Raw genomic sequence first — 17191 nt, forward strand, 5'->3', positions numbered from 1 at the left:
GTGTTTCAAATTCCTGTCTGTCTGCCTTCTGTTGGGTTACCTGTACTTATTCATTTTGTCCTGGATCGTTTTGTGCGTCTGGATTGTCTGCCATCTGCCTGTGTGCATGAGGACTGTAAGTGGATTCATGGCCATCCTGCAAAGAAAGGAGTGCTCCTGAACCCGTCCACCTGTCTTCACCATTTCAGGAACTACCGGTAGGACTATCTGTACATTCCCATTCAATGTGCAGGTCTCTGGACTATCTATTTTCATCATTACATTTCATCCGTTTCCATTTTTCATGAACTTTTTCATGATTTACTGTGTGTGTTTTGTTTGTGCTTCGTTGTATTTAATGTGTAATCGCTGTAAGGTGAACAGGGGTGGTATCGTTATTTTCTTATTTCATTTGTTTTCATTACATTCTTTATTTGCTGTTTGATTAAGTCAAGTTTGGGTGCGTCCCTGGAATCTCCACCATAAAAATAAATATATCACGGTCTTCTCGATTGCGGCTTCTCACGCGACGCTATGCTTACTTAAAAGCCTGAACCGTACCTTGCCTTTTTGGCTGATTGCTTTGTTACTCTCTCCTCCCCCAGACATTATATGCTCCTGTTGGGGGTTGTTTGTTTGACGTGTTTGAATAAAGTTCCTGTCTCTACAATCTCCTGTGTTTCTGTGCAATTCTGTGACCCAAGCTGCACTAAGACTAGCCTGCAAGCATCAGCGCTTACCACTGTGTGCTTGCGCGCAGCCAGTTCAACCGCAGTTGGCTCAGTGATTTACTGAGTTTCGTCCTTGGCATCAGTTGCATTTTGTACAAATTATTCCAGTAGTTTTTTAAATAGTTTTTACAGTTCATTAGCAGTGTGTAAAATGATCAGCGTTACAGTAATTGTGATGCTATTTGCTTGAAAAAAAATGTGTTCCATTAAATTGTGACGTTTAATTAAAGTTCAGCAAAAAAGTATTTGGAGTCCAGGGATACATTAACCCCCAAGTATGTGGCAGTTTAAGGGTTAAAGCCCCAAGATGCCTTCGAAATGAGCTGCACCATCTAAGGCTTCTGTCAATGAAAACGTGCTTGCATGAATTACAGTACATATAGCGGTAACATCTGTATTTTACGTTCTTGCACTGCGGGAGACATAGCAGTACAGTATACAGGTTTACCTTTACATTCTTTATTTTTAGGTAATGTATTAAGCAGAGTTTGAAATTAAAGTGTTTTGGTGGCATATTTAGGGTTTAAACTATGAAAATAGACATTTTTTTTTTAACCACATCCAAAATTCTCAGTTTTTCACAATTCGCAGGTGCTTTAGGAACGTAACCCCACGAATTTTGGGGGTGTACTGTATACAGTTTAGGGGGTACACCAGTTTTCCTCCCCCTTGGGTGTTGCAGTAGGACATGAAACATACCTAACTTTTGTAAGTACACTGCAAGGAATGAGCACATGAAATTTCAGCGTCCCACCTATATGGAAAGTGGGAGAATTGGAGATGAGTCAGTGAGGGCTTTACCTTTTATATGTATAGATATAGGGAGCCACTGAGCCCCCAAACCCCAGACAAAGTAATGCCCAACCCATTCCTGGGTTTTAAATAGACTTTTTTTTTTTTTATACACTGTAACAAAAGGCGCAATATTAGCACCTGACCCAACACAGACTCACACTGGAGCAACGTATAAACGCCAAATAAACTTTTATTTTTCTTCACCTTTGGGGCACGTCTTCCCCATGTCCCCCAGCCACAGCACAGTCCCAAAAACACCAAACAAATACAAAACTTGATTAGTGGCTGCAGGCTTCTTTTATAGCCCACCCGGAAGTGCTCCAGGTGGCAATTGGCCTAATTAGGCTGCACTTCCGGGTGTGGCTGTGTTACAGCCCACACAGGCTCAGGAAGCCTTGCAGCTCCCCCTGGTGGTGGCCATGGAGCCCAACAGGGATGAGCTCCAGTATAACATAATTGTGGCCCCGATTCAACACAGGGGGGCTGCCACCAAGTGTTCTGGGGGACGTAATGTGCATCCCATGGCTGCTCCCCTGGATCCAGTGCCAAAGGGGCGTCCTGGCAGGGCATGGGTCCCGGCCATCCGCCGCAACACACAGTATCTTAGGCAATATATGCAGCCAATAATTACACAATCCCAAGACAAGTTGAATCTTTTATCTTTTCTCTCCTTCAACTCTCCTGATGAGTGTTTCCCACTGCCTCCCAGCTTTAACTACTTGAGGTGAGGTAGCGAGTCCCTTTTTTAAGCAGGACCCAGGAATGTTTTCTGTACCATGATGCACCGTGCCAGGTGGGATCCAGGAAGGTCCTCAACAGGCCTGCATTTCTGGACTAAATCTCCCATGCACCCCTGCGGGTGTGCACACTGGGAGGCCTGAAAAAGACCTCTGCCACCTGTCACATGGGGGATAGAACTACTTTTCACCTCTGACTTCTGCTAGTCCATTCCTTATATCCTTCTGGATGAGTAAGAAGTCGTCCTCTCGTGGCACTTAAAGCATTCAACTTAAGACATGTAATTGCTGAATTATGCATTACAGGGGGTGGGTGGTGTTGATTTTTGTTTCTTTTATTGAGCATTAGAAAATTATTTTAATATAAACATATTAATTTAAATGGCAAATGTAACCATCCTATAAACATTTTTGTTTAGTTTTTCCTGTTTCCCTCTACTGTCCTTCAAAAACAACCAGAATCAGGTTTCACAGAGCATCATTAGAAGTGGGTTTTCATGGATTTAATTAAATAGATTAATGAAGCTTATGTCAGAGTCAAAAACAAGGAATCCTGCGAAAACCACTACTGAAGAAAAGTCCCATATGGTTTTAATCGCTAGCTTTTAATTAGACTCTTTTTATGACACCCTTATCCCACTTTCAGAAATTTGACCCACACTAAAGTCGCTTATTGGTTTTAAAGTGGGATAGCCTGCAAGTTATTTTGTTGTCATGTACATTTAATTTATTGATGTGGAAATAATCTACATGTATATTTTTATAGTTGTTGATTGTTCCGAAAATAATAGGGATGTTGTCTGGGTTTGTTTCTTGTCATCTCTAACTCCTAGTAGCAATCCCTGCTTTTAGTTTATGGTAACTGCATACATTAAAGTTTATGGCTTTGTATAAAGAAAATTCAAAACCTATAACAAATGTTCTTTCTTTGTGCATAAATCCTGTTATATTTTTTACACATTTTTATTCAACTGTTATGATTTATTTTATTCAATTTTTCATCAGTTTTAACCCAGGAACGGTATGTTGATTATGACAAATTTAAATTTCTCATTTTCTTATATTATACTTTTAGTAAATACACTTGTATATAGTGCTTTTAGCAAACACATATAAATATGAATTGGAGGTTTTGATCAAGTGGTTAATGTGTTGAACTTTCGATCAAATGGTTTAAAATTCGAGACCAATGTAGACAAATTAATTTAAGAGTAAAAAATAATTTTGATTAATATCAAATTGCTTTAACATGAAAATTAAGCAGCATTGGTCAAGTGCTTAGTGTGTTGGATGTTTACAGGATTTTATTCAAATTCCCCTCTGTTTGTCTGGGTCATATTTTGCAATCAATTTTTTACCATCTCTTGCCGAACTGATTTCCTTCAAGCTTTGCATGAACACTGCTATCTGGTCACAATGCAATACTTCATCAGTTTTGACCCATGATCTGTACATTAGTTACAGTATGTCACTTTAAATGTCTCATTTCCTTATACTTTTAGCAATTGCACATACTGTATATTGTGCATTAGCCAAGATACATATACATGGAAAAATTAGTGGTGTTGGTCAAGTGGTTAGCGTGTTGAACTTTCGATCAAATGGTTGAAAGTTCAAGACCAATGTAGGCAAAATAATTAAAATAAAAAAAAATAAAGATAATTTTGATTATTTCATATTGAAGTGTTGTTGTCTAATTACTTCAATATGAAAATTAAGCAGCATTTGTCAAGTGCTTAATGTTTTGGATGTTTACACGATTTTATTCAACTTGCGCTCTCTGTTTGTCAAGTTAAATTTTGTAGTCAATTATTTTTACCCACTCTTACCAAACCGATTTCCTTCAAACTTTGCATTCATGCTGATATCCGGTGACAATGCAATATTTCATCAGTTAATCAGTTTCATTAACAGTTAAGCAGCATTGGTCAAGTGGTTAGAGTGTTGGACATTAAATCAAATGGTCGAAGGTTCGAGACCAATGTACACAAACTATTTTTTTTTTTCATTATTTATATACAAATTTGGCAAAATATTGTTTTCAGTTATTTGGCACTATAGGCTCAGTGGATAAAGTATTGGGCTTTTCTAAGAAAGTTTGAAGGTTCAATTCTCCAATAGACAAATGCACATTTCCAGTACTTCACACATGTAAAGTTTCACTGAGGTTAGGGTTTTCTGAAATAAAAAATAAACATGAGTGAATGTTGTGTTTCACTTGAAGAGCGTAGGTTTGATTCCACTTTGTTGCTAATGTCATTTCTGTCAAATCACCTTCCCATGCAAGTCAAGGTTTTTGTAATATGCCAAGGACTATGTGCATTAGGGTGGCGCTATATACCTGTATACAGTATGTATATGTATATATATATATAAATAAATAAATAATAAAAATAAATAAAAGATTAAGTTACATGAATTTATGCAGAAATGCACTAAAAAGTAAAAAAAAAAAAAATCATTTTTTTCTTGTACTAAGGTTTTGTTGGTCATATGTGACTAAAATTTTTAAATCATGGTGCACCCATAAAAGCATTAATTTTAGTTCAATTAAAATGCATAGATTCGTTAAAGTGAAGTTTCTAACCAGCTTAACTATGGAAATAAAATGGCATATCATATAAAAGTTGATTAAAGTATGTAGAATAATGGAGAAATGGTTTGATTCCATTCTGTCGCTAATGTCATTTCTGTCTAATTAATTTCCCACCCAAGTTTAGGTTTTTGTAATGTGCTGAGGACTGTGTGTTGGATTAGGGTGACTAAAAATATATATGAATCAATAAATAAATAAATAAATAAAAAGATTTTTAACTGACACGATTTTATTCAAAAATGCACTAAAAAGTAAACATTTTTTTTCCTGTACTAAGATTTTGTTGGCCATGTGACTAAAATATAATACATAGATTCCTTACGATACCAAAAAAAAAATTTGAAAATTTCTCCATTGTCCTACATACTTTAATCAACTTTTTTATAATGTATCATTTTCTTTCCATATTTAAGCTGGTTAGAAATTTCACTTTAACAAATCTATACATTTTAAATTAATCACATCAACTCTTTTATGAGCACCCCATTATTTTATTGTTAGTCACATATGACCAACAAACTCTTAGTAAAAGAAAAAAAATAGTTTTTAGTGCATTTTTGAAAAAAATCGTGTCACATAAAAATCTTTTTTTGTATAGTTTTTCATATTAAAATATAAGCAAGATCAGTCATCAGATTGCATTTAAAACTAACAAAACAAAAAATGTCCACATTTAATGTCTTCATTCTGGTGATTGATAGAAACCTGTTAAAATCATTAATAAAGATTGTTTTATAGTTGGAGAGAAACATTATGAAATCAAAGCCAAAACCAAAACATTATTTATTTAAATATATTAACATTTGCATTAGTTGGGAAGTTATACACTTGTATTATTTGGTAAACTGGTTTACTGGTCTCTCTGAGTAACGTAATCCTATTAACCTCTCATTTTTAATTATTTTAAGATTCGAGGATATCCAGAACCTCGAGTGACTTGGTACAAGAATGGTATACCTTTAGCTGGTAAAGATCGTAATATGGTGGAGCAAAGCCTACTTGGGAGTTTCAGCTTGGTGATCAAAGGTGTTCAAGCAGATGATGGTGGAAAGTACACTTGTGAAGCTGTTAATGAAGGCGGGATTCGTCAAGTTACTGTGGAGTTGACAGTTGAAGGTATATTTAGTATAAAATATTAAATATGTTTGTTTTAAAACACCATTAGTACCAGTAAAATTGTTTTATTTTTAAAAATCAAAATATGTAAGCCAAAGTTGTCCCAAACTCTTATGATAAACTGTTAATTACAGTTGTTTCAGAATGAATAAAAGTAAATACTGTAGTGTAATTGTTTTGAATATTTTTGTTTAATAGGAACACTGGTTTTAAAGTGACTTATGGTCTTACAGTGAGACAGATGATGGTTTAACAGGCAAGCATGTGGGTTAAAGTTCCAATATCTAACTGAGGCACACAAGCGTGTCTTTATTAGATATTTTGGATTATATGATGTTAACTGAATGGTGGCATGATGCCTGATTTCCATAGATCATTGGCAGATATTGGTAATGACACATGATTGATCGATTTATCATAATTTACAGCAATTATCTTATACCTAAAATATTATAAAAGTTTTGTTCTTTCACTTTATAAATAGCATACACAAACACACACACCAAAATAGCCCTCTGTCATTGTTTACTGCTCTGTCACAGCTGAGTTTAGCTCAACTTTGTAATGTTATAACTTGACACAGCATGCTGACTTCCCCCCTCATACTCCTGGTCATATTCTTGATTTGGTTTGTTCAAATGGCTTGAATAATGTCTCTGTCTGAGGATCACTCTCTGGTATTTCTGATCATAAGCTTATTGAATGTAACTTTAGCATTATTACCACTACTTCTATTGAGAAAAATTCTGTCTCCAATCAAAACATTAGATCTGTTAATTCCGATTTGTTTACTGCTTCCCTTTTGTCTTTGTCTCTTTTTGGACTGCATTGTCTTTCCACTCCTAAAAGCAAGGTTTCCCTTTATAACAACTGTGCTTCCAAACTGCTAGATAACTTTTCTCCCATAAGGACTTGGCAGTTTCTAGCCACCTGCTCCTGTGCCACCCATGAGCTCAGAGTTATGAAAGCCACTAACCAGCATCTTGACCAGCTTTATAAGAAAATAGGCCTCATAGTTCACTGACAGCTTTACACTGAGCACATACTTTAATATAGGGATGCCCTTAACACTGTTCTCTCCAACTATTATTCCTCTCTCATAAATGGTGCGAAGTCTAGGTCTAGAACTCTTTTTAGGACTGTTAATAAACTCCTCCAACCCCCTCCTGTAGCATGCCACAATACAGCTGAACAGTGTCAGGCTTTCTTACATTTCTCTGATACCAAAATTGATCAGATCTATCACAGTTTCCTCATAACCTCATTTATTTAGAATTCAAAACATCCACGTATCCAAAGTGCGACCCTAAAAGACCTAAAGCGGAAGGTAGCATGGCTCTACCTAACGTTCAGTTTTATTACTGGGCAGCAGACATACAAACTATAAAAACATGGACAGAAATAGACAAACATACACAGGCTTGGTCCGCAATAGAAATAAAATCCTGCAGTACTTCTTTATATTCCTTGCTTTCTACCCCTATAAATACAAGTTATCGTCAATATACTAACAACCCAATTGTGCTTCACTCAATCAGACTATGGAACCAATGTAGGAAATATTTTAAGACAGAGAAGCTTTTATCTGTGGCACCTCTGCATAAGAACCACCTTTTTCCACCCACTCAAACATAAGCAGTTTTTAATACTTGGAAAACATCTGGGATTAAATTACTTGGAGATCTGTACATAGACAACATTTTTGCATCCTACGAACAATTACACTCCAAATTTAACTTACCAGCAACACATTTCTTTCACTATCTTTAAATTCGAAACTTTGTTAAACAGAACCTTTCCAATTTTACTCACCTCCCACATACCTCTATACGTAAAAAAATATTGCTAAATCTCGAAGACTCAGACAGCATTTCTGTAATATATAAAACTATTTTACAGGCCCTACCTTCCAAAGATCCAAGAGAAAAGTGGGAAAAGGATCCCTTACTCAATATTTCAGAAAAGGAGTGGAAAGTAGCAATGCACAGAATTCACTCGAGCTCCATATGCGCAAAGCATAGAATTATTCAACTTAACTACTTGTATATATTGAGCGTATCTCTCTCGTTTAAAATTGTCCAAAATTGTTTCCAGGGCAAATTCCAATCTGCGAATGCTGCAATCAAGCTCTGGCCTCACTGGGTCACATGTTTTGGGCTTGCACCAAATTAACATAATTTTGGGCCAAAATCTTTAAATGCCTTTCAGATAGCTTGGATGTCACAATCCCTCGTAATCCACTAACAGCTGTGTTTGGTATACTTCCAGATAGGCTTAAAGTAGAGAAGGACAAACAAGCTGTAGTTGTCTTTACTACACTATTGGCACGTAGACTTATCTTGCTTAATTGGAAGAATCCTAACTCACCTATTCTAAGTCAGGGGGTAACTGATGTTATATACTATTTGAAACTGGAAAAAATCATATTCGCACTTAGAGGATCTGTACAAAACTTTTTTCAAAACCTGGCAGGATCTGATCAATAACATTTTAGAATAAGCATTTAAATTGAGGAAGCAGGTTCTCTATCCTCTTTTACTCCATTTTTCTCTATTCATTTATTATTTTATCTATTCATTTGTCTTTACTAGCATAAAGTTTTACACTGCTGGTGTAGCTCTCTTTCTCAGTGGTGGGAGTTGTTTTGAACCTTTTTCTTTTTGTAAAACTCGAGTTATGTGTATGGAGTGTTATTTAATTTTAATTTTAAAAGATTCAATAAAATTAAAATATACTTCAAAAAAAAAAAAAATCTATCACAGTTTCCCCACCACACCTCAATCACTCACTCATTCCAATCTGCCATCTCCATCATTAAAACTCACTTGATTTCTCGCCTGTTGACTCTTTTGCCATCTCTGAACTTATTAGTAAGTCTAATTCCTCCTCCTGTCTGCTTGATCCCTATTCCTGTTGCCTCATTGATAAATGTATGCTTTGTTTCAGGTTCTGTCCCTACTGCCCTCAAAACTGCTGCAGTTACCCCAATCCTTAAAAAAGGTCTTGGATCCTTCTATTCTGTCCAGTTACAGGCTTATTTCTAATTTCCCTTTTTGGATAAGTTGATGGAATGTGTGGTTGCTACAAAACTCCATGCTTTTCTTCTATACAATACACTCTATGAGCCTTTTCAGTCTGTTTTCGTACATAGCACAGCACTGAAACAGCTTTTCATGTAGTTAATGATCTTCTCCGGTCTACTGATTGCAGTTCACTTAATATTCGCCTCCTTCTTGACTTAAGTGCAGCATATGAAACTGTTAATCATGAAATCCTCCCATCATGTCTCTCGACTGTAGGGATCTCTGGCTTAGCCCTTTAATGGTTCACATCATACCTTTCTAACAGGCGACAGTTTATGACACTCATAAATCCTTCAACCTGTCAGATTATTCACGGACATGGCCTTAACTTCCACTGTTATGCAGATGATACAGTTATATCTTAGTACACACTCCCCTACAGACTTGCCTCCCAGCACACACACTGACTGCATCCCTGGTCTTAAGCTATGGATGAAAAATAACTTTCTCAAACTTAATGCCAATAAAACTGAAGTGTTACTGGTTGGCCCAAACTCCCTGCTTTCTAAGGCATCCAACTTCTCTGTTTCTATTTATAGCACACTTGTCAAACCTGCTCCTGTTGTCAGAAGTCGTGATGTTTTGTTTGATTCATCACTTAACTTTGAGCTACACATTAGGTCTCTTTCCAAAATGTAATCCTATCATCTCTGTAACACTGCCCACCTCCATCCATTTCTGTCCTTTAATGATGCTCAAACTCTGGTTCATTATTTCATATTGTCTCGTATTGAATACTGTAATTCCCTCTTCATCGGCATCCCTCCAAAATCCATACAAAAGCTTCAGTACAGAGCCAGAGGCCTCACCCACACAAAGCGTTCTGCTCACGTCTCCCCTGTTCTCTCCCAACTTCACTGGTTACCGGTTCCATAAAGGATTAAATTCTCACCTTCAAAGCCCTACATAACCTTAACCCCACTATCTACCTCACTCAGCTTCTATCTCCATGCACTCCTTGTCAGTCTCTCAGGGCCTCGAGCAGTAATTTCCTTACTGTCCCACGCAGTGTCACCAGGTTCTTCCGTGTTATGGCCCATCAACTCTTTTCCTCAGTCTCTCAGAGATCTCCTCTTCTCAACATTTAAATCTTGACTCAAAACTTTCCTCTCCAGTGAACATTTCTCTTCTGTTGTTATTATTATTATTATTGGGCAAGTTCTTTAGACCCTCTTAAGAGTTTTTCTCTTCTACAACAAATTCATCCACTGAAGATTTTGGATGTTTTCTGGTTTCTGGAAATATTTCTTGATCATATAAAATACAAAAATCTTGTTGTAATAAAGAAATATGCATCAAATTAGTAGGCATAATAAAATCACAATTTTAATTTTGTCTCGTTACAGATAAAAGCAAGCAGAGTTCAAAACTTGCAGGACAAGTGACTTGTGCATAATTTCATGCTGTAGCATAAAAGCAAATATAGTAAATTTGAAATTCTTATTACAAGTTTTTGTATGGAAAATTGCTAACTTAAGATTGACACATTGCAACATTGTTTTTTTATATAGTCTGCAGTTGTCTGGAGCTTAAACTTTTGATTTTGATTTTGCTTTTTCAGATAATAAAGGACTGAAGTATACAGTACCTTCTAACAGCAAAGGATCAGGGTAAACACTGATTAAATTGCATTTTGAAATGTTTGTGCATGTGCATATTTTTGTTTTATCCTTCATACCTGTTCCTATTTTTCTTCTTTTATTTTGCATTTTATCATAGTAATCCTGATTGAGAAAAAATTTACACTTAGTGGCAAACTAAAGTGTAATGAGGCACTTTCAGTGCGTTTTATTATAGATTACATTGTGTATACAGATGTTGCCCAGGCCTTATTACCTATAATTATAGGTAGGACACGAGGTTTTCAAAACTGGGATGGGAGATTAATGGCTAAGATTTAAGATTTTTATGACAAGGGCCTCAGTTACAGACAGGCTAAATTGATATTTTTATATGTACAGTATACTTTTTTTATATATAAACTAGGAGTATTTTTATCTATTACATGTTGTTTCTCTTTAATATTGTTTTTGTTCCTCTATTTTATATTTGTAACTATTGTATATCACTGGGATCATATGTGGAAGTATGCTTAATAAGAATAACTTGACTTTTTCAATTCATACATGATGATGTTCTTACTTCTGAATTTCAATAAAAAAACAACTGTGATGTGAAGAGCACTTTCTTGGATGTTCGTCTAGTCATTAGATTAAGAGCAAGAATAAGTAAGTAATTAACCTTTAGTAAGTCAATTGCAAATTTGTGTTTTGATATGAGCTATTGCCCCTTTTTTAAGAAATACTATTATTTTTAATCTCATGATTCCTAAAATACTACAGATGTGGCCATTTTAGTTATTTGGCCAGCAGGTGAGTTAAAAATTATGTACATTATTGTATACTTCTGCCTCTTGACAACTGCCCATCCTTATTTCATGCTGTGAAGTTTTTTAATAGGAGGTGTGTTTTTAGAATGAAATTATATCTATCTTCAGTGCTTTGAAGAACAAAGAAAGAATATTTATTTATATGTAATTTTATTCTGTCATTAAATATGTACACCTTCAGTGGGAACAGTATGACACCTACGTTGAAAAGACATAAAGAACCGACTTGTTTTTTTTTTTTTTAGTAAGAATGGGACTGTCCATCTATTATCAAACTTCAGACACATGCATTTCATGACACATTCCAATCAATCTACCAACTCATCAGTGTTTAGTACAAAGTAGGATTTGACCTTGGATGTGATGTCAGTTCATCACAATTTATTATCATGGCTCTGGTAAGTAGTGATCTGTTACATGTTGGTCAGGCATTCAAGTAAGAAATATACAGTAATTTCTACACATGGAAATACTAGTACTGTTACTACTACTGCTGCATGCTCACAAACCTTTTTTTTTTTTAATCCATGCTGGAGTAACTGAGATTTTTAAATCAACTTTAAATGATTCTGTTTCAAATGAGAGTGCAGCCTGAAATTATAAGGAGAAAACTGAACCAGAAATGGAAAAAAACATTTTGAACTCCGCACAGTTGGACTCAAACCACACAATCCTAGAGCTGTGAAACCCTTTTTTGAGACTTTCCAGACTGATGCCCCCATGATGCCATTTTTGGCAAAAGACCTTCAGGCCCTTCTGAAGAGTTTGATTTCATGCTTTATGAAGAGGGAGGTACTGGATAACATCAAAACACCTGTCCAAATGCTTAAAATTGATGTACTGGACAAAACACTCCATTTGCCACTGAAAGAGGTGGATCTTGGCTTTGCCACCAAACAAGCTCTTGAGAAAGCCTCAGAGAAGCTGCTTGAAAAACCGCTGCCGGGTCAACAATTCCGGAGAGAATGTGTAGCCTTCCTGTCTACAACAGCAAAGAAACTGCTGGACAAATGCCCTTTGAATTATGCAGCAGTAAGGCACATGGCATGCCTAGATCCAGTAACTATGATCAGCAATGAAAGGCGTGCCATTTCCATGTTTGAGAAGCTCTTACAGCTGCTTCTTAATGCCAAATGGAATACAGCAGAGGACTGTGACAAAATCCTGAGTGAGTACAAGATGTTCCTCACTGAAATGGTGCAGCACCATAAGGAGGAATTTCAAGGGTATAGAAGTAGCTCCTGTTGGCTGGACACATTCATGGGAAGATTTGCTGGTGACAAAGCAGAGTACGCAATTCTGTGGAAATCAATGAAAGACCTGTTCACATTGTCACATGGGCAAGCAGCGGTCGAAAGAGGGTACTGTGTGAATAAGGACATGCTGGTTACAAATCTGAAAGGAAGGACTCTGATGTCTCTGGTGGCTCATTTGATGGAGTATTGCCAAAGCCCCTCTTGCAGCATTGCAAAAATGCCAGGTTGCGATATGTCCAATACCTTGATGATGGAAAAAAAGAAGAAAAAGGAAACTGAAAATGACAAGCAAAGAGAAGAGCTCCGCTCTGAAATCACAAAAGTGGCAGCAAAGGGACAGAAAATAATCACTAGTATTGAGGCAATGCAAGAAGAAGCAGATGCAATGGCAGAGAAGGCTGAGAGAAAACAGGACTTTACACTGCTCACAAAATCTAATGCCTATCGTAAAAGTGTTGCTGAAAAAAAGAAAGAGGTCATCGGTCTGGATGCAGTTTTATCAGACCTCAAGGAGCAACAACAGCATTGTTTCTAAACCTAGGCCTACACCAGATGCCTTTTTCATAGGTTACACTACAGTGACTTATAGATTTTTTTTTTTCCAATATACTGGAGTTCAGGCTCTTATCCTTTGTTCCTAGTATTCTTTCTAGTTTAACCAAGTTTTCAACCCAGGAATTGCAAGGCTATCATGATTTAAAATGGATGTATTTTGCTTCTTTTCCCACAAAGATAAGTTCTTATATTATAATCTTTGTCGTTGACTTATGCAAATTCTACAGCTGCTGTATTCCCAGTAAAGCTACCAGTTGAAAGTTGTAGCGGTGCCACATAGTTAGTGTTTAAATGTCAGTTCTGTGTGTGTCTCGTTTCATTGTCCCATTGACTGCGTGTATGTGTATCAGTTAATGTTGTCCCCGTAAAGGAGGACGGATGATGGGAGGAGTTCACAACCACTAATCTGGAAAGCACCTGTGTATCAATTAATCAATTACTGCCATCACTGACTATTTAAGGAGAAAAGAAGGAGACGAAGGGAGGAACTAGCACGAGAGAGAGAGAAAGAGGAGAACCAATACCGCATTCACGAATACAACCTGCCTGCTGAATCATTTTCATTGCGCTTTGATCCAGTTTGTTTTTCATTCATCCGGACTGCCTTTCAACCTGCTTGCCGCTGAAGACCCCGGGGTCGAATCATCATTCGCCACACGCCGAGGAATCACGGTGAGGTTGTTCCAAACGCCGGGAAATACAAACACTACAATTGCCGCTAATCAGTATCCGTATTCAGGACATTTATTCACGTTCGGACTCAAGTTCACGATCATTCTGTTTGCTAGTCATTTGTCGTTTGTGTGGTGTGTGTTTTATGTTACGTGGACAAGGGAGGGGATTTGTATATATATTTTCAGTTTTGCTTTGGGATTGTTGGGGTGGAGGAATATTTGGGTGTGCATTTGTCTTGTGGCGTGTCTTGTCTCATTTAATACATTTATTCCTGTTTAATTTTACATTCTGCCTACTGTGTCTTTGCATTTCAAACCGTCGATTGTGGAGAAAGTTTATCTGTGTAGGAGTATGGCTTGACAGGAAAGGTTTCTCAGTAAATTATCCAGGCCACAGGTCTTGGAGGTGTAGCTGCCGGCTGGGAATAAGGGGTCGGCCGTTACAAAGTTAACTCTGACTTTGTTTTGTCGCGTGCCAATTGTTGCATATATTTAGTGTTATAGGCATCATACACATGATATAGGCAATAAATTGGCTTTATGTAGTTTTGTTTAATACAAACATTGTACATAAATTTATATAATACAAACAATGACATAATATGTAATATGCAAGTAACTTTTACTGAAATTAGGTCACTATGGTAGCCTATTTCGTGGTGTGATCAACAGCTCTATACTGAACATTATGGTATTGCTCAGTATATGTCAGTGTTTGGATAGTTTTCCACAATCCAAGAGGCATTTATTTCTTTAAAAGAGTTTTGCAGTTTAAAACAGTGTGTAACAAAAAGAGGTCAAACAACTCCATTATACATCAGTGCATTAATTGGTGTTGCCTTTATGTAATTTAGCATATTGGTGACACTAAGTTCCTGCATAATCAAAAAGAAATTAAAATGGTGTTAAACCTGCGACTAAAGTGTATAAATGTATGACCAGATCCTGTCATGAATTTCTGGAAAAAGCTCCTGGAAATGTCCTGGAAAAAGAGTGGGAACCCTAATACCTAATTTAGGTATTGAAGCTAGGAATGTACTTTTCCACAGCAAACATCTGTCTTTTTGCCTGTTGAGTAAATAATTTTGAAGAATTAATTTTCAGTTACTCCTATTCACTTTCAACAGTCCTAAATTTGAGGTGCTTGATTAGCAGTTATCTGCCAAGGGTATAGGCCTCTAGGAAGGTAGCATCTGTGATTCTAAGCATCAAACAAGGCTGACATTACAATGACCTCTTTTTTTTAAATTCATATATCAATATATTCATGTCTGACTTTCAAAGATTAAGCTGCTTCGGGGTTGGGGTAGAGAAATTTTAGCCAGTTTAATGAGAGGACGCAGGATATAAACGAGAGTTTTGATCACTTTGTAACTAAGTTAAAATTGCAGGTGAGGGGCTGTGCTTATGCAAATCCTGAGAGACTGTGTTTGTGGGGGATTGACAGTTAAGGCGGGGGGGGGAGTCACGTCATCATCTCCCCTCCCATTCACCTCATTTCGTTCTGAGCTGCGCTCCGCAGCTAACGCAGTGTTACGACTTTGTGACACTGCCACCAAATACTCACAGAAAAATCCACAAGTTAATACACACGCTGTGTCTAGAGTTTCTTCACACTGAATCCCCCTGGCACTACTTACGAAAGGTTACATTGACAATGTGTTATTTTTAAAATCTTTCCTTTTCTTAGCACAAGCACAGCTGAGAAGCTTTGATGCATGTGCTCCATAACGCGTTAAAAAAACACGCATTTAATTACAAGCAAAGGGGAACTTCTGTCAATGCATGATTTCCTGGTACACCGATTACATTGATCAGCGCTTCACGATTCATTTTACCCTCGTACCCCCTTGGTTTGAGAAGAAGTATGAAAAAATAGGAGGTTAACACAGAAAAACAGATCACCAATTGAAGCTTTATGAATAATCGATTCGCCATCAATAATTGTTTTGGTAAAGCAGTGTAATCCTCCTTCCATTTTATAATTTTTCCGCCACTAGCCATGATTAAATGAACGGTAAAAAAGTAAGAGCGAAGCGAGGGTGATTTATTCAGGCAGGCAGGTGACAGCTCAATAGCTCGAATTTGGATATAAGTAGCTTCTATTTAGTCACCAGAAATATCTTTGTTAAGAATGGAAGTTGAAGTCAGATCTTGAATATATAAAGTCAGTGTCGGAATATAGGCTATAAAGTAAGCGCTGCAATATATATAGTCAAAACTTCTATATATAAAGTCAGCGTCGGAATATACAAAGTCAGCGCTGGAATATCCATCCATTTCCCAACACGTTGAATCCGACCACAGGGTCACGGGGGTCTGCTGGAGACAATCCCAGCCAACACTGGGCGCAAGGCAGGAACCAATCCTGGGCAGGGCACATGATTTTCACATCATTTTCAAAACATTAACCGGACAGAGTTTTTTTAATTTATTTTTCTGAATACGTTTTTGTTAACTTAGTTCAGTTCAGAGTCGTTTCAATCAATAGATTTTGACTTTCACTTTATATATTCAGGAGTGAGTTTATATATTCCGATGTTGACTTTATATAATCAGGAATGACTTTATAAATTCCGACGCTGACTTTATATATTCCAGTGCTGACTTTATATATTCAAGTTTTGACTTTATATATTCTGCCGCCGACTTTATATATTCACAAAATCAATTTATTTGCCTGTTTGGCACCCCATAGTATATGTGTGTGTGTATACAGTGGTGTGAAAAACTATTTGCCCCCTTCCTGATTTCTTATTCTTTTGCATGTTTGTCACAAAATGTTTCTGATCATCAAACACATTTAACCATTAGTCAAATATAACACAAGTAAACACAAAATACAGTTTTAAATGATGGTTTTTATTATTTAGGGAGAAAAAAAATCCAAACCTACATGGCCCTGTGTGAAAAAGTAATTGCCCCTTGTTAAAAAATAACCTAACTGTGGTGTATCACACCTGAGTTCAATTTCCGTAGCCACCCCCAGGCCTGATTACTGCCACACCTGTTTCAATCAAGAAATCACTTCAATAGGAGCTGCCTGACACAGAGAAGTAGACCAAAAGCACCTCAAAAGCTAGACATCATGCCAAGATCCAAAGAAATTCAGGAACAAATGAGAACAGAAGTAATTGAGATCTATCAGTCTGGTAAAGGTTATAAAGCCATTTCTAAAGCTTTGGGACTCCAGCGAACCACAGTGAGAGCCATTATCCACAAATGGCAAAAACATGGAACAGTGGTGAACCTTCCCAGGAGTGGCCGGCCGACCAAAATT

General features: G+C 36.9%; 1 protein-coding gene across 2 annotated transcripts in view; it reads left to right on the forward strand.

The window, feature by feature from the left end:
* The window catches only part of mylka (myosin, light chain kinase a), a 272709-nt gene that overhangs the window by 96856 nt on the left and 158662 nt on the right, over nt 1-17191 (forward strand). For both annotated transcript variants that reach the window (XM_039757417.1, XM_039757418.1), the window contains 2 exons: nt 5747-5954; nt 10599-10647. In XM_039757417.1, the coding sequence (XP_039613351.1) occupies nt 5747-5954; nt 10599-10647 (257 nt within the window). The remainder of the gene's footprint in view (nt 1-5746; nt 5955-10598; nt 10648-17191) is intronic.

The sequence above is a fragment of the Polypterus senegalus genome, chromosome 6 (genome assembly GCF_016835505.1).
Source record: "Polypterus senegalus isolate Bchr_013 chromosome 6, ASM1683550v1, whole genome shotgun sequence".
NCBI lineage: Eukaryota > Metazoa > Chordata > Cladistia > Polypteriformes > Polypteridae > Polypterus > Polypterus senegalus.